Source organism: Xenopus laevis, chromosome 1L (assembly GCF_017654675.1).
Source record: "Xenopus laevis strain J_2021 chromosome 1L, Xenopus_laevis_v10.1, whole genome shotgun sequence".
Lineage (NCBI taxonomy): Eukaryota > Metazoa > Chordata > Amphibia > Anura > Pipidae > Xenopus > Xenopus laevis.
The window spans coordinates 180029316-180046669 of NC_054371.1; the positions used below are offsets into that span (position 1 = coordinate 180029316).

The 17354-nt window shown below is 38.9% G+C and overlaps 1 protein-coding gene across 1 annotated transcript in view; it reads left to right on the top strand.

Moving 5' to 3' along the window:
- Nucleotides 1-17354, top strand: part of susd2.L (sushi domain containing 2 L homeolog) — a gene marked incomplete in the record, with an annotated part of 71180 nt that overhangs the window by 37452 nt on the left and 16374 nt on the right. Inside the window, 13 exon segments of the mRNA NM_001093978.1 lie at nucleotides 1928-2132; nucleotides 3750-3901; nucleotides 4814-4981; nucleotides 5395-5569; nucleotides 6536-6740; nucleotides 7618-7703; nucleotides 9598-9866; nucleotides 9980-10114; nucleotides 12318-12545; nucleotides 14302-14550; nucleotides 15648-15902; nucleotides 16034-16210; nucleotides 16556-16760. Coding sequence (NP_001087447.1) covers nucleotides 1928-2132; nucleotides 3750-3901; nucleotides 4814-4981; nucleotides 5395-5569; nucleotides 6536-6740; nucleotides 7618-7703; nucleotides 9598-9866; nucleotides 9980-10114; nucleotides 12318-12545; nucleotides 14302-14550; nucleotides 15648-15902; nucleotides 16034-16210; nucleotides 16556-16760 — 2509 coding nt within the window.

Here is a 17354-nt window from a genome sequence, read left to right on the forward strand (position 1 = left end):
ACACTCATTTATCTGAAGTCAGTTGAAAATTCACTTTGGCCTGTTCACTTAAGCTAAAGGCCGCCGCCACTGGGGAAAGCAAGTAATTGTTTAACAGACTCCTTATAACTTCACTGCTTTCACAATTGCTGTTTAAATGGCTAAATAAGCGTTAGTGATTGCAAATATGTTATTACACTAGGCCCTGGGACTGAAGCCAAACTGCAACACAGCATTAACTGGTGCACTGTTATGTATAGTGTGTGTGTGTTTTGTATAGATGGGAATGTTTTCTCCTTCAAATGTCATTTTACAAACTGAAACATTTGTCAGAAGGATTATACAAGTTCCTAGGACTGAAAGTCTTTGCTTCAGCATGCTCTGAGTAAGCTGTAATTATCAACAAACAAAAAGGTTAAAATACACCTAAATATGCAAAAATCAAGGTCTGCTTTTGTATAATCTCTTTGATTATAGGATTTGTTTACCAGAAATCCGTTATGCAATCTCTTACGCAGAAAGTTCAGAGTTATGGGAAGGCCATCTTCCACAGGCACCATTTTAATGAAATAATTCAAATTTTTGTACTTGTATTTTTGTACTTTTGTACTTGATCCCAACTAGGGATTGGTGGTAAATTGGGTGGTAACTTGTGTTTAAAGTTTAAATTATTTTTAGGAGATTTAAGGAATGGAACTGCAAATTACGGCAAGTCATGTAATCCAGAAAACCCCAGGTCCTTAAAATTTTGGACAACAGATTCCATACGTGTATTATGTTGATATACCTCTGGAAATATATTTTTATGGTGAAAACAGCAATGATCGGAAAAACGAACGCTCCTATTCTAAATATACCCTACAGTTCAAATAGGTAATTTCTACTGTGCAGCTCTGTGTGCACAAGTAGTGCTATATAAATAAAAAATATAAATACCTACATATCTGTGAACACTTATTGCCTTATATGACTATACTACTCTGTCAGTGGTTATAATGGATACATTAAGTAAATACCCCATATAAAACAATAAAATATTTAGATGCATTTATAAGATTGGTCTAGCCTATCTCTTTGAAAATTGGCTGCACCTTTTGCCCTGTACTGCTTGTTAGAGGCAATTATTTATTAAAGGACTTCTATGCTCCAGAGAACTTTGCACCGTGCATCTAATGCATCAATAGGTGCAACAGGCAAATCACAGAGAGGAGCACATTTAGACAAATATATGTCATTGGATGGCAGTTTGATGGGCATAATTCTTCACTAACTTTAGCACCCAATGATGCACTAAGGCGTCGCTGCTAGAAGTGCAGTGATCAAAACAGCTGATGATTGACAATTCCATTAGTTAGGAATCATAAAAAAGCAGGGAATCACAGGTCTTCCCATTCCTCTGTACTGGGATTTCTGATATAGTTTTGTAGCTGAGAGCACACACTGGTGATTCCCTTTTCATTTACTAGCAAACATCTGTACACATCATCACTACTACTATTACTACTACTAAGTTGCTTAGAAGATGGCATTTTATAACATCCTAAAAGTTAATGTCAAAGTGAACCCTCCTTTTAACAAAATGCTTTCTTTGAAGTACCCCATTGATTGGCACCCCATAAGAAATAATTGGATGCGTGTGCTAAAGAAGTGTAATCAAATATGATGCGCCACAAGTAAGGGGTTGATTAATGTGCCGCTTTGTTCAAATACACTCCCGCCTGTCAGAAAAATTCCCTGTACAATAATGAATTGTTAACATTTGAACTGCTCAGAATTCCTTGGGAATATGTATAAATCTGCAACCATTTATTGTAATTCTTCCATATATCAGTTTTTCTTTGCTGTATCCGTTGCTGTATACCACTACGTTATATTCTGTTGCTAAACACTACATAATCTCCTACATGGGACAGTTTCCAGTGACTGAATGGTATTTTATCATTCCCAGGAGCGCCGGAGTCATGCAGCTCACAGTGTGGAGAGAGACTGCAATCCTGTTCCTGTCACACAACATGTGAGAACCTGGGATCCTGCTGTACAGATTTCCACCAGTTCTGCGTCCGCATCAGCCCCCACTCTGGAACCTTAATGGGAGGCAAAGATTTCACCATTCTCAATGTGACGTTTAGCCCCAACTCTAGTGTGATCTGCAGGTTTGTTCCTTATTATGTGTTACAGTAATACGTAATAATGGTTGGCCGCAATCCTTGTGTAGAAAGTTATGGCACATACAGAGGAGGTTTATACTGTATCTCAAAGGCCAGTGTCGGACTGACCCACCGGGATACCAGGAAAACTCTGGTGGGCCCAGATGTCAGGGGGCCCTTGTGCTGATAAAGGTTTGGCCTATTTCATGACCATTTCCTATTTCTTTGAGAACAAAGAGGCTAAATAGATGGAATAATAGATTATAGTATGTAAAGAATAGAGACTAGGAGAATAGAGGTTGAGTGAGGTGAAGAATAATAGTACTGAGAGTGGGCCCCCTGGTCTATGGTTCTTTGGTGGCCCCTGGTCTAAGGTTTTGAGGTGGGCCCCTTGTGTCCCAGGCCGACACTGTCAAAGTCACATATTCCTGCTTCAGCAATAAAGGGATTGTTCACTTTGAGTTAACTTTTAGTATGGTGTAGAGAGTGATATTCTGAGCAATTGGTTTTCATTTTTTATTATTTGTGGTTTTTGAGTTATTTAACCTTGAATTCCGCAGTTTGAAACCTAGCAACCAGATTGCTGAAATTGCAATTGACACTAGCAACCATGCATTGATTTAAATAACTAGAATACGAATAGGAGAGGCCTGGATAGAAAGATGAGTAATAAAAAGAAGCAATAACAATACATTTGTAGCCTTACACAGGACCGGATTTCATTTTCGGCCGCACCCCTATTCCATGCAGTCCTAGCACCCCTGGTATCTGCATTCCTAGTGTCCGCACTGCACTCCTCCCTGCGAGCGCACACAAGCAAGCACATGAGCACTGGGGAGCAGCACAATCCCAGTGCTCCACAAGCCGCCCCTCACATTTTGCCACCCTAGGCCCGGGCCTTTGTGGCCTCACCACAAATCCAGGCCTACCCTTACAGAGCATTAGATTTTTAGATCGGGTCAGTGACTCCCATCTGAAACTTCAGAAGAAGTAGGCAAATCGTCCAAAAGCTATAAAGAAAAAATGAAGGCCAATTGAAAAGTTAACTGAAAGGTGAAACACCCCCTTTAACTTGTGTGAATATGCTCCTTATTTGCTGTTTGGTGGATGCTGAGAAAATGACTTGCTGTATGGTGGGAACTGACTCACACTCCCTTTGTAAAGTGAAACTTTAAAGTTACAAAGGGTGTGCTGGTCAGTTTTCTGTCTCTTTTTCTCAAGGTATTCATGTGAAACTGTATCATGAGTGTGTTTCTACAGGTCCTTATATGTTAGATTACAGAGTACATTATTGTTACCACATACAGATTTCTCATATAGCGATGTGTGGAGTGCAGAAGGCTTAAAGTGGGGGGAGCTTGAGGTCTTCAAGTGCCACGCCATTTGATAAATGTCATGCAGAAGTTAGTGCCCATTCTATGCCCATCAATGACCCGCTACATTGTTGAATGTGGACAGGCTATTGGCACTGTCCATCCATGTCTAATAGGCTATATTTAGATTACCCAAACATATTATTAAGTATTTCAGAGGCTACGGATGTAAGTTGGGTCCATGTGGTAGGGCTGTGTATCTGGAGGGAATATATCTGGAATTCTGATTGGCATGAATTGCTATCCACAGATTTAACAATGAGACAAATACAGAAGGTTACGTAAATGACGCAGGCATTGCTCACTGCATTTCCCCTTTGCTGCTGGAAACGGGGCGCATCTCCTTAGCTGTATCCCAGGATGGAGGCAACACTTTTACAAGATCAGGAACATGGCTAGCGGGTGAGTTAAACAGAACATAAGGATTCGACTTTTAAAGGCAGATGTTTCAGAGCTATCCATTCTAATGCTGCAGATTTTGGACAGGATATTATCCCTAGGTAACTAAGATAATTGCCTTTTCTCCGTTTACTATCATTTATTGGAGAAGGTAATACGATTTCCTGTGCTACCAGCTTAAATCATGTCTGATCTGGCCTGATATATATAAAAACCATCTAACCTCTGATACTATGGCTAATGTCAGAGGGAACATTCTGATCACTATTATACTCGCCTTGCACCACATGCTGTGTGTTGCTTCCCACAAACACCAACTGCAAGGACATGGGATTGTCTGGCATTATTGTTATTCTTATTATATGTGCAGGTGTGAGAATAGTGTTGATGATCTAGGTGACTTGTATGATGTTCTATAGCCCCAAAAGGATAATATATAATATTATCAATATAATATTATAAATAATGTCTGTAGGTTTGATTTAAAATGTTAAAAACTGATACATAGTAAAAACATGTACAGACAGCAGAAGCACAGCAAATATTATTTAGTCTCAAAGATATTGCTTGCACTAAAGAGCGCAGAAAGATAACATTGAAAGCATTTTCATTTTACATTTCCCCGTGCCTCCATGGTTCTTAAAAACCAGGTAATTATTTTCCCCTTTTACCACATAATAACCTGTATAATGAACTCCTTCCTTACCCTTAAACCTGAGCTATAGCCACTGGGAAAAGGCACAGAGCTCATTATATAATGAAGTAAGGGTATAAATAGAATAAATAATTATAACATTATAAAGAAAAATTAAAAGAAAAGCAAGACATATTTCTAATGCACTAAAAAAAAGTTTGAGAATTACAAACTGACCAGTGAGCACTGTACTACTTTTGCTTTTTTGGTTTTCTTTTCAGTTCATCACAGCAAAGCATCAGTGGCTGAAAAGAGTGTGCAACTTGAGCCCAAGAAATGGCAGTATTATGGAACGCCTGGATACAATGGAATCCTCACCTTGATCTGGAATGCTAAAACTCTTCCTTCTGAGAACATCAGCATAGAGATCTGGGGCTATAATGAAACAGGTGGGAAGACAATGCTGGCAATGTTGGAGTTAAGTCTGTGAGTACTATAGCCCCATTCCCAGGCATTCAGAAACATACCCCTTGGGCAAAAATGTTTTGCTCTCTCTTAAGAATTGGAATATGATTCTGTCTGCAGTTCCATTACATATCACATACGGCTATAATCATATTTAGAACTCCTTATCCATACATTGAGCCACTATGTAAAAGATCGGCCTCACTCTGTCTGCCTTTTTGCCCCCTACAAAGTGCACAGCCCACCAAGTGCACAGCATTCTGTTCCACCATTTGTGATGGAGAGAGGACGATAGTAAAAAAAAAACCTAAATCTTGCTTTATCCTTGCTTTAGGTTCTTCTTGGGGTGCTAGCCACATTATTACTATCTTATTTTGTTTTTGAATTTATTGCTCAGGAATTCCATATAGTGACACCTGGAGGGCTGACTGGACATATCTCTACACACTGATCTCCACTTACCCCAACAATGGCAGCTTCACATTCACCCCATCTCCTGCCACAGCACCATTTAACCAGTGGGACGTGGGGATGCTGAGGATCATTGCAAGTGATAAACTTCAAGGAAAGAGGTACTGACTTTACATTTACTTGGACCAACCCTTATATAAAAATACAAGGGTAGATGGTATGGTCTAAAAAATACAAGTGAAGTAGGCTAAAGTTCTATGGACTAGTAACATATTTACTTCTCACTGTTAAGTATACAGAATATAAAATTATTTGCATGTTATACTTATATTCTGCTTAAAGCGGACCAGTTACCCAGACATAAAAAGCTGTATAATGAAGTCCTTTTCAAATTAAACACGAATTCACATGAAATTCAAATTATTTTATTAAAGCATTCATAACTGTTGTAAACTCATTTAAAAATCTCAGCTGTCAATCAAATATTGCCTGCCCCTCTTCTATCCGCAGAGGAGGGGCAGACAATTACTTTCACTTTCCATTCAGCACGTACTAGATATCACTGCATTCCCCACATTCCCCTTTCTCTTTACCATTAAATTGTGTAGCCAGTGCACGGGGATGGACATCAGGACCCCCATTCTGGTGCACAAACAAGATTCGGAGATGATGCAAGGCTTGAATTAATAACAGTGTTATTAATTCAAGCCTTGTATCATCTCCGAATCTTGTTTGCTATAATTATGAACCTGCCTGCTATAATTATGAACCCAGACTGAATGAAATAAGATTGAAATAATTTATATAGTGTAATTAAAGTTTATTTTGCTTGACTGACATGATAAAATAGGATTTTTAATATTTTTTTTTCCGGGTAGCAGGTCCCATTTAATAAAACATAATTAGTAGACTTTTGATAATTTAGAGTCTATTTAAAGATATTCAAAAAAAAAATAAAGTTAATGGCTGGTATAGACCAGAAGAAGTAGCTGGTTTGCACAAATTCCATAAGTGTGGGATTTAAATATTTTATGTGGGATTTAAATATTTTATGTGGGATTTAAATATTTTGGATCCTGGATCTTGTTTTACTTGTAGTGCCACTTATTTTAGTGTTTTTGTACCAGGAATGTGCATGCCATCTGGAGTCCTGTACACGCCTTAGCCTGGCACCTAGAAGAGAGTTTCAGAAATGATTCTGCTGCCTGGGCAAATGACAAGTGTATAAGCTGGCGAGATGCTGAGATGAATGCCCTACCCAATTTCCTGAAAGAAACTCCAGATTGCCCCTGTACTCTGGATCAGGCCAGAGCGGATACTGGCAGATATCATGTAAGTGACTTGTATGAGCATTTGAGTATGTGGATTTTGCATTAAATGACTATAGAAAATACTTCCAGGACCATTATGTACAACGTTTCAAGTAAGTAGTCTGACCCAACTCTTTCTGAACACTTTTCTCCAATAATTAAACAGTAGCTCCAAATTTTGGAAAGAAGCCCTTTTTGTCTTCTAGTTTTCAAGATATTAGCATATAATTAATTATGTACCAACATCGACACCCACTGACCAGCTTGTCTGCTGTGACCCAGTTGTGGGAATGTGTAAGAAGATTAGAACAAACAGAACTATTCCAGTGTTGCCCTATTTAGGGAAGACATGAGAAGAGATTGTCTTATGTTTCCCAAACATAACAACATACAAACAGTTCTCTTTCCTTTGACACATTCTGGCAACTGGATCACAGTTGGAATACTGACCAGCAGTTGGTGCTGTTGGGGCATTAGCATTTTAGCATTTTAGCATTACATTAGCATTTTAATATCTGCTGATATATTGAAAAATAGCATATATTTTGCTAATATTGTGGAATTTGCAAAAAGAAAAAAAGGTTTACAGCTTTACATTTCCTTTCATTTTTTAAGGGCCTATAATTTATTTAGTTACGAGAAATTCTATTATTTGTCCTGTCCTTTGGTACCTTTGTCATCAGTTACAAACCAACAAAGTCTGCTCTATTTGTACGTCAACAGTACCACAATATGAGGCCTATTTTGTCCTATACATTGCCCTTGGATCTGTGATAACCTGTTTTTTTTATCTGTACTACACTGAAGTGGGCAGAGTTAGAACGAATCTGTAGTGATGAGCTGAAAGCAGAAAAATTATTGATACTATTACTAAAGTTTCTGAATTCTGATCCTTTCAGACGGATTATGGATGCGACATTGAAAAAGGCAGTGTGTGCACGTATCACCCAGGGGCAGTCCACTGTGTACGGAGCATCCAGGCAAGGTAAGGAACAGGCTTGTGCACTGCTTAGCAATATATTGATTCTTAGAAATATAAAAAGTATAACATTTTGATTGAATATTATGTTTCAGACCAGAATGTTATTAAACACAGGCCTACCAAACTCTAGTCATGGAAACTTTATGGATGAGTGTGTAGCGCTATAGTAAATTGTGTGTGTGGTACACTATTATTGAGATCCACTCCCAATAAATGTGCACCGGATGAGACCTGTAATCTTAGGGAGTGAGCCCTCGCAACGGTGTGGAGGCAGGGTGTAGAGTAACTGTAACTGGATTGCAGGGTAAAATAATTGGGCGCAGTGGTTCTTATAACTTAACCATGAACATATACAATCCTCAGTGGAGTATACAATAGAGCAGACAGGATTTTGTATCAACATTGGATAGGCAATACTCACAGCACCATTTGGTCAGTATTAGTCCTCACAGGCAAGAGGACGTGCTCAGCAGCAATAAAGGTACACCCAGCTTTCAGCCTTTTCCCTAAGTGGAACCTGAGGAGAACCTATCAACCCTAGTCCTATACACTTAGTCCCTACTTCTGGGCTATTAGTACCCTGGATCTTAATCCTCTGACTCTCCTCATCGGAGCCTTGAGCTGCTCCGCTAAATAACCTGTCTATCTGTCACTCCTAGAGTGACCTCTTAAGGGTGAGTAGCCTATCCTATACTAGACCTGACCTGTCTAGGTTCCACAGAGCTCTATCTGCCTGTTCAGGCTAGAGCCAGCACAAAATGAACACTGAAAGCATGGCTTCAGAGCCTTTTATATTCTAGCACAATGACATCTACTGGTCACTGTGAGAAACAACAATGGGCATAGCTTAGAGCAGGAGTAGGAAACAGTACCTCTCCCAACTGTTTTATAGGACCCAGTTAGGTGTCTATAACACTGAGGGACTGCCTGCTAATAATACTGGGGATGGCTATTCTACACATCCCTACAAGTGATATGAAATCAAAGTGTTGGTGATGCCCTTCCTTTCTGCCTTACAGTTTTTTGATTTCACTTATAAAATGCCAACATACTCATGTAATGCATGCAGTCCAAGGGTGTAGGGGTCTACAAGGAGGTGCTTGCAAAAGGAACTAACGTTTATGATTTCACTAGTAGGTTCATAAACAAAGAAAGGGGCTAATAATTGCTGCTGTCTGGATACAAAAAAAACAAGTTTATCAGTCAGAATGTGTACAGCTGGGCTGAAAGTGCTAGGAGACAGTATAAGAGAGATACAAGATCATTTAGTGGAATATTGCAGCTAAGAAGATGCTGGAGTACCCTTTCATTATGGTCATTAAGGGCAAGCTCTAACTGATTGTACACAGTTCTATATTGAGTGGTGTTCCTGATTGAGAGAGAGAATCCAGCTCAATTGAGCTTATCCAGCCAAGGTTCTTGTGTTGTTAAACAGCTTCCTTGCCCTTTACAATAGGGATATGCAGAACTCGGAACTACGGCTACATGCCACTTCCTATGTGAGACTGCCTAATGCATATATTTATATATGGTTAAAGGGGTTAATAATGATGTATCTATGGTATAGGGTATCCAGAGTAAAGCGGTTACTCACCACATAGGGGAAGTGGCCCAGGTGCACCGCCCTGAGCCCTCAGCAACCGAAAACGAATTAGGAGCAGGCACTCAATGAAGGGAAACTTCTACTAGGACAACAATTCAACGTGAAGAAAGTTTATTGTGTCCACAGCCTTATGTTTTTCACCTCATAAACACTTTAATCACAGGTTAAAGGGGTTGTTCACGTTCCAACATAGACACATGTACAGTATATGCCATTTAACAAGGAGGCCCAGGGCATGTCTGCTTAGAAACACAGGACTAACAGTGGACATTTTTTCCCCTGCTCTTCTTGCAGCCCTCAGTTTGCTTCAGGGCAGCAGTGCTGCTATGATTCTGCTGGAGCTCAGGTCCTCACCTTTGACTCTATAGGGGGCAGCACACCTGATCGTGGACATGACTGGGGTTCCCCACCATACAGAAAACCTCCCAGAGTACCAGGTTTTTCTCATTGGATGTATGATGTGATTACTTTCTATTACTGCTGCCTGTGGTCTGACAACTGTCAATACTACATGGATTTAAGACCGTCCAGTGACTGCCGCACATACAAACCTCCAAAGGCTGGTATGTCAGCATTTCAGTTTTCTATTAGTATCATTGGTGAATCTTTTCATATTTGCATAAAGGGCTTACATAATATCAGCAACATATTTTTTCGACCAACTCTTCCTAAACAGCCTCTGGTTTTGGTGATCCCCACTTTGCTACATTTGATGGTTCCACATACACATTCAATGGAAAAGGAGAGTACACACTGGTGTCTTCATCCCACAAGTCATTATCCATTCAGGTTCGGACAAAGGCATTTACAGGTAAATTAGTAATTGCTTTAAATAAATCATTTCTTTCTTCTGCTAGCTGATCAAGAGGAAGGTGAAAGAAAACACCCAAAATGTTTCCTCAGAGGGGGAAAAAATCCTGCCTGACTCCAAGATGTCAACTAGAATAGTGCCTGGACTCACTTCTACCATGTCAATTTCAGTAGCCCTTGTATTTGCTCCCTTCTCTTTCTTAAAGATATTTAATATATCTGCCAAGGCAAATTCCTTAACTTTTCAGCTTTAACTGTAAAAGGCCTTTCCTTAAAGAAACAGTAACACCACAAAATGAAAGTGTTTTAAAGTAATTAAAATATAATGTACTGTTGCCCTGCACTGGCTGGTGTGTTTGCTTCAAAAACACAGTATAGTTAAATAAATAGCCATGGGACAGCCATTCAAAGGAGAGAGTTTTAGGTTAAATAGCATAAAGCAGACAAGCTCTCTAGAAAGTAATGGTGTTCTACAGAGCAAAGCTTTTATCTGATATTTAACCTGTGCCATTTACAGTAGTCCTTTTTCAGTTGCCTCCATTACTACATAGTAGCTTGTAGTTTATTCAGTATAGTAGTGTTTCTAAAGCAAACGGATCAGTTTTACAAGTGCGAGGCAACAGTACATTATATTTTAATTACTTATCAGGCCCTTCCTGATGACGGCTCAAGAGCCGAAACGTTGAATAAACACTTTTTTTTTCACAAAAGACCTATGAGTGTGGATTTCTTTGCTCTGTATGTGTATATATATATATATATATATATATATATATATATATATATATATATATATATATATATATATAGCATAAAGCAGACAAGCTCTCTAGAAAGTAATGGTGTTCTACAGAGCAAAGCTTTTATCTGATATTTAACCTGTGCCATTTACAGTAGTCCTTTTTCAGTTGCCTCCATTACTACATAGTAGCTTGTAGTTTATTCAGTATAGTAGTGTTTCTAAAGCAAACGGATCAGTTTTACAAGTGCGAGGCAACAGTACATTATATTTTAATTACTTATCAGGCCCTTCCTGATGACGGCTCAAGAGCCGAAACGTTGAATAAATACTTTTTTTTTCACAAAAGACCTATGAGTGTGGATTTCTTTGCTCTGTATGTATGTATGTATGTGTATATATATATATATATATATATATATATATATATATATATATATATATATATATATATATATATATATATATATATACACAGTACTTATATTTTAAACACTTTTATTTTTTGAGATTTAAGATGGAATCTCCATTCTCCTAATGCCAAGTGTTTTTATCTCTGCTGGATTAATATACTGGTGAATAAAGCATCAAATAATTTATTTTATTATCCATCTATATATTTTTCACTGTTATCATATCTCCTCTTAGCGCCTCTACTCTTGTGTAAACAATCCCAACTTGGCCAGCCTTTCATCATTCTTTAAAACTTCCTATAGACAACTTAGTCTCTCTTGTTTGGACTTTTGTTTATTCATCACTGCATGAAAAGGTTTGGCAAAATTCAAGTCAATCACATTTACTGCAAACCCCTCTGCCTATATCAGATATTTAGATGATTTGGCAGCTTATCTGCCAGTGTATGGGGCTTCCGACGGGTCTCCCCAATTGTTATCGGGCCAATAATTGACCTGATATTGAACAGTCAGGTTTGATTTTTCCTGTGATCTAGGACTACATTGGCTAGTTGATGCCGTCCTACTTTCTTTTGTTATAATTCAAATGTTTGGCCCTGGGGCCAAACGAGCAGATTAACCAGATATCGGCCTGCCTTTAGTGGGCATATCGGGTTAAGATCCGCTCATTTGGCAACCTCACTAAACAAGCGGATCTTATCGTGTATGGCCACCTTTAGTTAAAAAAGCAATACAATAGTTTGAGATGATCTGACATTACTGGAACCATGCTGCTTTCTACTGATTAATCATTCTCCAGAACATAATCTTGAATGCAACCCCTAAACAAACTTTCAAATAACTTGCCCACTACAGATATCAATACTTTGGCTTAGAAACATTATAAATTCTGTCTTCAAGCCCACGTGCCGTTTATTGAAGAGAAATATTACCATTTGCACCCAAACTAGAAAGCCAAATTGTGAAATATATACTTTTTTAGAAGCTTACCAAGAAATGATTTCCTATTGATTTATCTTTCCTCTTCTCTATCAACATGGAATTTCTTTCAGTTACTAAATCAGCTACTGGTAACTTTGGGCAGATAAGCGTGGTTATTCATGATGACAGAGCAGCCAGTTCAGAGATAAATGTAGCCAGCATTTGTTCAGTGGCTATGCAAGAAGATAACTCAGATGTTATTGAGGTGCGTCTGAAAGATGGATCCACACATGAGCTGGAGACTCTGTTGAATCAAGAAGTGATTGGTTTTGAGGAGCAGAGCTGGATGGACCTAAGAGGTAAGTGGTCTAAACTGTTTTGGGTATGAATTTAAAAGGCTGAAAACACAAACCTCTTTCTGCTAGCCCTGCCTATAACTAGTAGCCATGGGCCACTTTCCTAACCTTTCTCCCAAAGTAGTTTCAATGATGTAGTGAAGAAATAATAGGCAAATGTACCTGGCAATCATTGTATATTTTAGAGGTGTGAAAGTAGTACTAAGATTCTTCATATATAAGTGATCAGAGAGCTTTAAGAGCAAGGACAGACACAACTAATCACAACTAGGTAGAGACAATTTAGGTAAATTAACATTTTATTCATTAGCTTATAAAACTAACGTTTGTTTGGGGGTAAGCATGCATTGTTGGCTAGATAGAAATAACTATCCTAAGGCATCACATTTATATTGTGAAGTTGTCAACGCAGAGCTCACTTCCACTCTCAGAACTAAATTGAGAAAACAGTCTGACATTCCTATTTTAAAGAAGCTAAAGAAGTTAATATACACAGTATGGCTGCCTTCCTATTGTTTCGATTGTTTGTACGGCTGCAGCACCTCTTTACTTCCTAATATGCTGGGGCACCGTGAATTGCTGAGCTAGTGCAGTTGAAAGATGTAATTTTCCTCCTGACCAACCTACTTCTGAAACTGACTAATAAACAGTACACAGATATCTGTTTGTTGGGGCACTATATCATTTCCATTAATCAATGGCTAAACAACTTTAGCCTGAAAGATCACATATTGCTGCTGGTGCAAGCTTACAGTACTACCTGTCAACAATAACATTCAAAGGTAACACACATGCACCCAGCATTGGTTGAATATTCCTGATTTGCACTGGTGCTCTGTCACAGGCAACCACAGGGTTAACTTCAATATATTGGGATAGCAAATCACGGAAAACAGCAAAGAGCAGAATACCTGCTATTCAATCTTTATTGTGCATTTCACACAACATGTTTCGGGCAGAAAGTGCCCTTTCTCAAGTGAGAAAGGGCACTTGCTGCCCGAAACATGTTGTGTGAAATGCACAATAAAGATTGAATAGCAGGTATTCTGCTCTTTGCTGTTTTCCGTGATTTGCTATCCCAATATATTGAAGTTAACCTGTCAACAATAGTTCCAACCTATTTTGAAACCCAAGCAACCCATGGATGCAATCAACTCAACAAGTCTTTTAGGAAGTGCAAACCAAAAGTTGCAAATTGCCTTTAGCCTAGATAGTGGCAGAAGAAAGATAGGTATTGGGATGACGAGCATCTAAGCCTGGGGGCTATAGACTATAGGTTGTCATGCAGGGGGAACACTATGTTCCTTTTCTATTTAGCTTTATGTAAGTACCAATTGTCTAATCGCCTTTATCTATCTATCTATCTATCTATCATCGTCTATCTAGTTTTTCCAACCACTACAGTAAGGGGCATGAAAATGTACCTCCAGCTAAAAGCCTTGATAATAAAGTGATCAAGGTTAAAGTAGTAAGGCATAAGGCACCGCACTATTTACACTATAACCCTGTTTGCATTTATTATAATTCATTCGGGGGGGGTTAAAATCTCTCATTTTGGTGTTTTGGCATTGCTGTGTGTAGCATGCACACAACTTGTGTTGTAGGAAGGCTTTCAGTATATACTGAATTTGAATGGTCAGACGTTTTGGCTCCTTATACTAACCTCTTTGGTTCTTCTGTTTTTTTTTCAAACTGTAGATTATTGGAAATGGGAGGGGTGGTGTTGTCTAAAAACTGATTTGATATTTTTCCAATTCAGGGGTTTTTGTATACTCTGCTATCAACTCAAATGTCACTGTAATGTTCCCCTCTGGAGCCGGAGTAGAAGTGAGAAGGCGAGAAGGTTTCCTGAGTGTAAATGTTCTTCTTCCTGATGATTTTATTAACCAAACACAAGGACTTCTGGGACGAATGAACAATGATCCAGAAGATGATTTCACTTTCAGGAATGGCACATCCTTACCACCTAATGCTACACCAGTGGAGCTATTCCAGTTGGGTGCTGACTGTAAGTGGACAATATGGCATGTTAACTGACTAATTTAAACATAAAGCAAAACAGAGCAGACAGTGTAGCTTTACAAACTAGAGCAACAAAAAAACTTAAAAACAGAAATTCCATTTCACACACAGATTCAGAATGCCAAAAGACTCATAGATGCAATTGCTGTAGGGAATGAGGCTATTTTTATAGGAAGCCAGTCTTCTGAGGATGCCAGGGTTGGGTGCTGCTACTACTGGTCACTGAAGCATGTGGGTTCAGTTGTGGTGGTTGCAGCTGGACAGTACCGAGGATCTTCCTTATGTTATGGCAAAGCCTGGTGTGGTGTACTTTGATTTTCTGTACCAAGATTTGGTACACTGCCACATTTATAAGCCAGAAAGGGATCAGCCCCAGTTGTAAATGCAGGGTTTAATTATTTATGCAAACCAGAAAAGCAACTTTCAGAGTGGACTAAATGTGACATTCTTGGTGATTCTTTACAGGATCATTCCAGCTGTGGTCTGTAATGTGGCCAATCAAAGCCAATACTGCTGGGCCAATGAGAAGCCATTTGGAGGCATTCCACGTTAGCATGTAGGATTGAGAGACAGCTCATACAATTACACTTGTGGCTAGCTATGTCTATTTACCTTACAGAGGGTCCTACATTTGTTTGCCCTCAAAGCTCAGTAGGAAGGCTGAATGCCGGCTCTCTGCAGTTTACATTATACATAAGGACCAAATGTTAGAATTTTCATACAATTTATGCAAAAGTTAAGTATTGTAGGTATAGTCTTAAGATGGTACCAATGTATAACATTTTCCTGCAGAGTAAACATGTTGTTTTATCACAATATTTTTTTTAATTTATCTCAAAAATGTAAGGAATGCTAGTGCTTGCTAGTCTTGGCTGCCAAAGAGCTGATGTTTGCTACATTATTGCACTGAGTGCAGAAAAGAACAGGCAGATATTGCTTTCAGGTTGTCTGTTAATTTGAAGGCCATTAATTGTATTCTCCATTCCATTCAATTATTTCTACAAAAGTCTGCCTCATTCAGTAACTGGTGCTCAAATCATTTATGTATTGAAAAAAATATATATTTGTTTTGTTTTGTTTCAGGGGCAGTAACAAATGAGAGCTCAGTCTTTACCTATGATTCACAGGAACTGATAAATAACTATGAGGTCAAGCATGACCATATGTTCCTGCCTACATTTTCATTTGAAGAACATCCCAGTGAGCCTCTTCTGGAATTGTGTGGTGATGATGAATTCTGCAGGTTTGATGGCCTTGCCACAAATGATCTCAATGTTGCAAATGCCACGAAAATATCTTCTCTCAGCCATTCAAGTTTGGTGAAGAGCCTTATACCAGGTAATAAAAATACAGGCAGGTGGCTTACATGGGTTCCTCCTGCAAAGTATTGCACATGATGCTATTTACCCTAAGGTCCTGCTTGTTAGATATCATAAATGCAGCCAACCCTATATTATTCTTTTTATTAGAGGTCTCATGTGGTTGGCTAGCTCCTCCAGAAAATGGGACAAAAATTGGCACCGCCTACCTGGCTGGGTCTGTCATCCAGTTTAACTGTAATGAAGGATTCATCATGAATGGAACTAGGCTGAGAACATGTCTGCCTGATGGGACTTGGTCGGGTGATGCAGTTCAGTGTCTTGAAGGTATGGAAGCCTTTTATTTATATTGTATCTTTGATATGTTTAATTAAAACAAAGAATGAGGATGTATGAGCCATATAAGCACTTCTGATCGATCAAATATGCTTGTTGAATTTCAATTGCTTGTACATGCTGGAGCTGATCTACTGACATACACTAGGTGCTAAATAGCAAACAATAACCATTTTTATAAGTCTTCTACAAGTTAGAAAATGCAAGCAAATATGGCATTGGTTGCTTCTGGTAACTGCACTGGAGCAATTTAATAAATCAGCCCACTGTCCTCTTATGCAGCTAATAACTGACATTCCACCGATGTTCACCAACATGCATATTGTATTCATCCAGGATCCAAGGAATCTTGTTCAAGTCAGTGTGGGGTGATCCTACAGGAATGTTCATGCCATGTGACCTGTGAGAATCTTGGAACTTGCTGTCCTGATTACCGCACCTTCTGTGTCCGCATTGCACCGGAGTCTGGCTTGCTAATGGGTGGCAGAGACTTTATGGTTTTAAATGTTACCTTTAACAGAAGTTCTGATGTACAATGCAGGTATGTCACATTACATTAAATCAGATTTAATAACCCTTTAGAGAATTGGTATTTTTGGATCTATTAATGATAACATGTAATAAATGAGTTTATAACTAAAACATGTGCAGTGAATCAGCTATGGTCATTGCATAAATCAAATATTGAATTTTTCTTCATGAATTCCAGCTTAATAATGAAAGTTATAAGGCTAGTGCCACACTGGGCTGATAATCTGCTGATCCTCTGGCCTCAGCCCGCTCACGGGCACCGTATTAGCCTGGGTGCCTACACATGGAGCAGATTTTAGTGTGAAAATGCATATGCATTTCTGTGCCGTATTCCACTCGCTGTGTCTATTACCAGGCCAACGCAGTGAGTGCAGGAGGAAAGATTCAGAAAGCAAGTAAATTCTGGTGGAAGCAAATCTCTATTTTCATAAAGCATTTTCTACTGTGCAGATTTGCTAAAACTGGTCTAAGCAGACTGGAAATCGGGGATGCCAAATTGCAGTGTAATGCTGGGGCCAGACGAGGCAGATCTTGGCCTGTGGAGAAACACAGGCTCAGAATCCGCTCCTCTGCTGTACCTAAGGTCAAATACATACATAGGCGT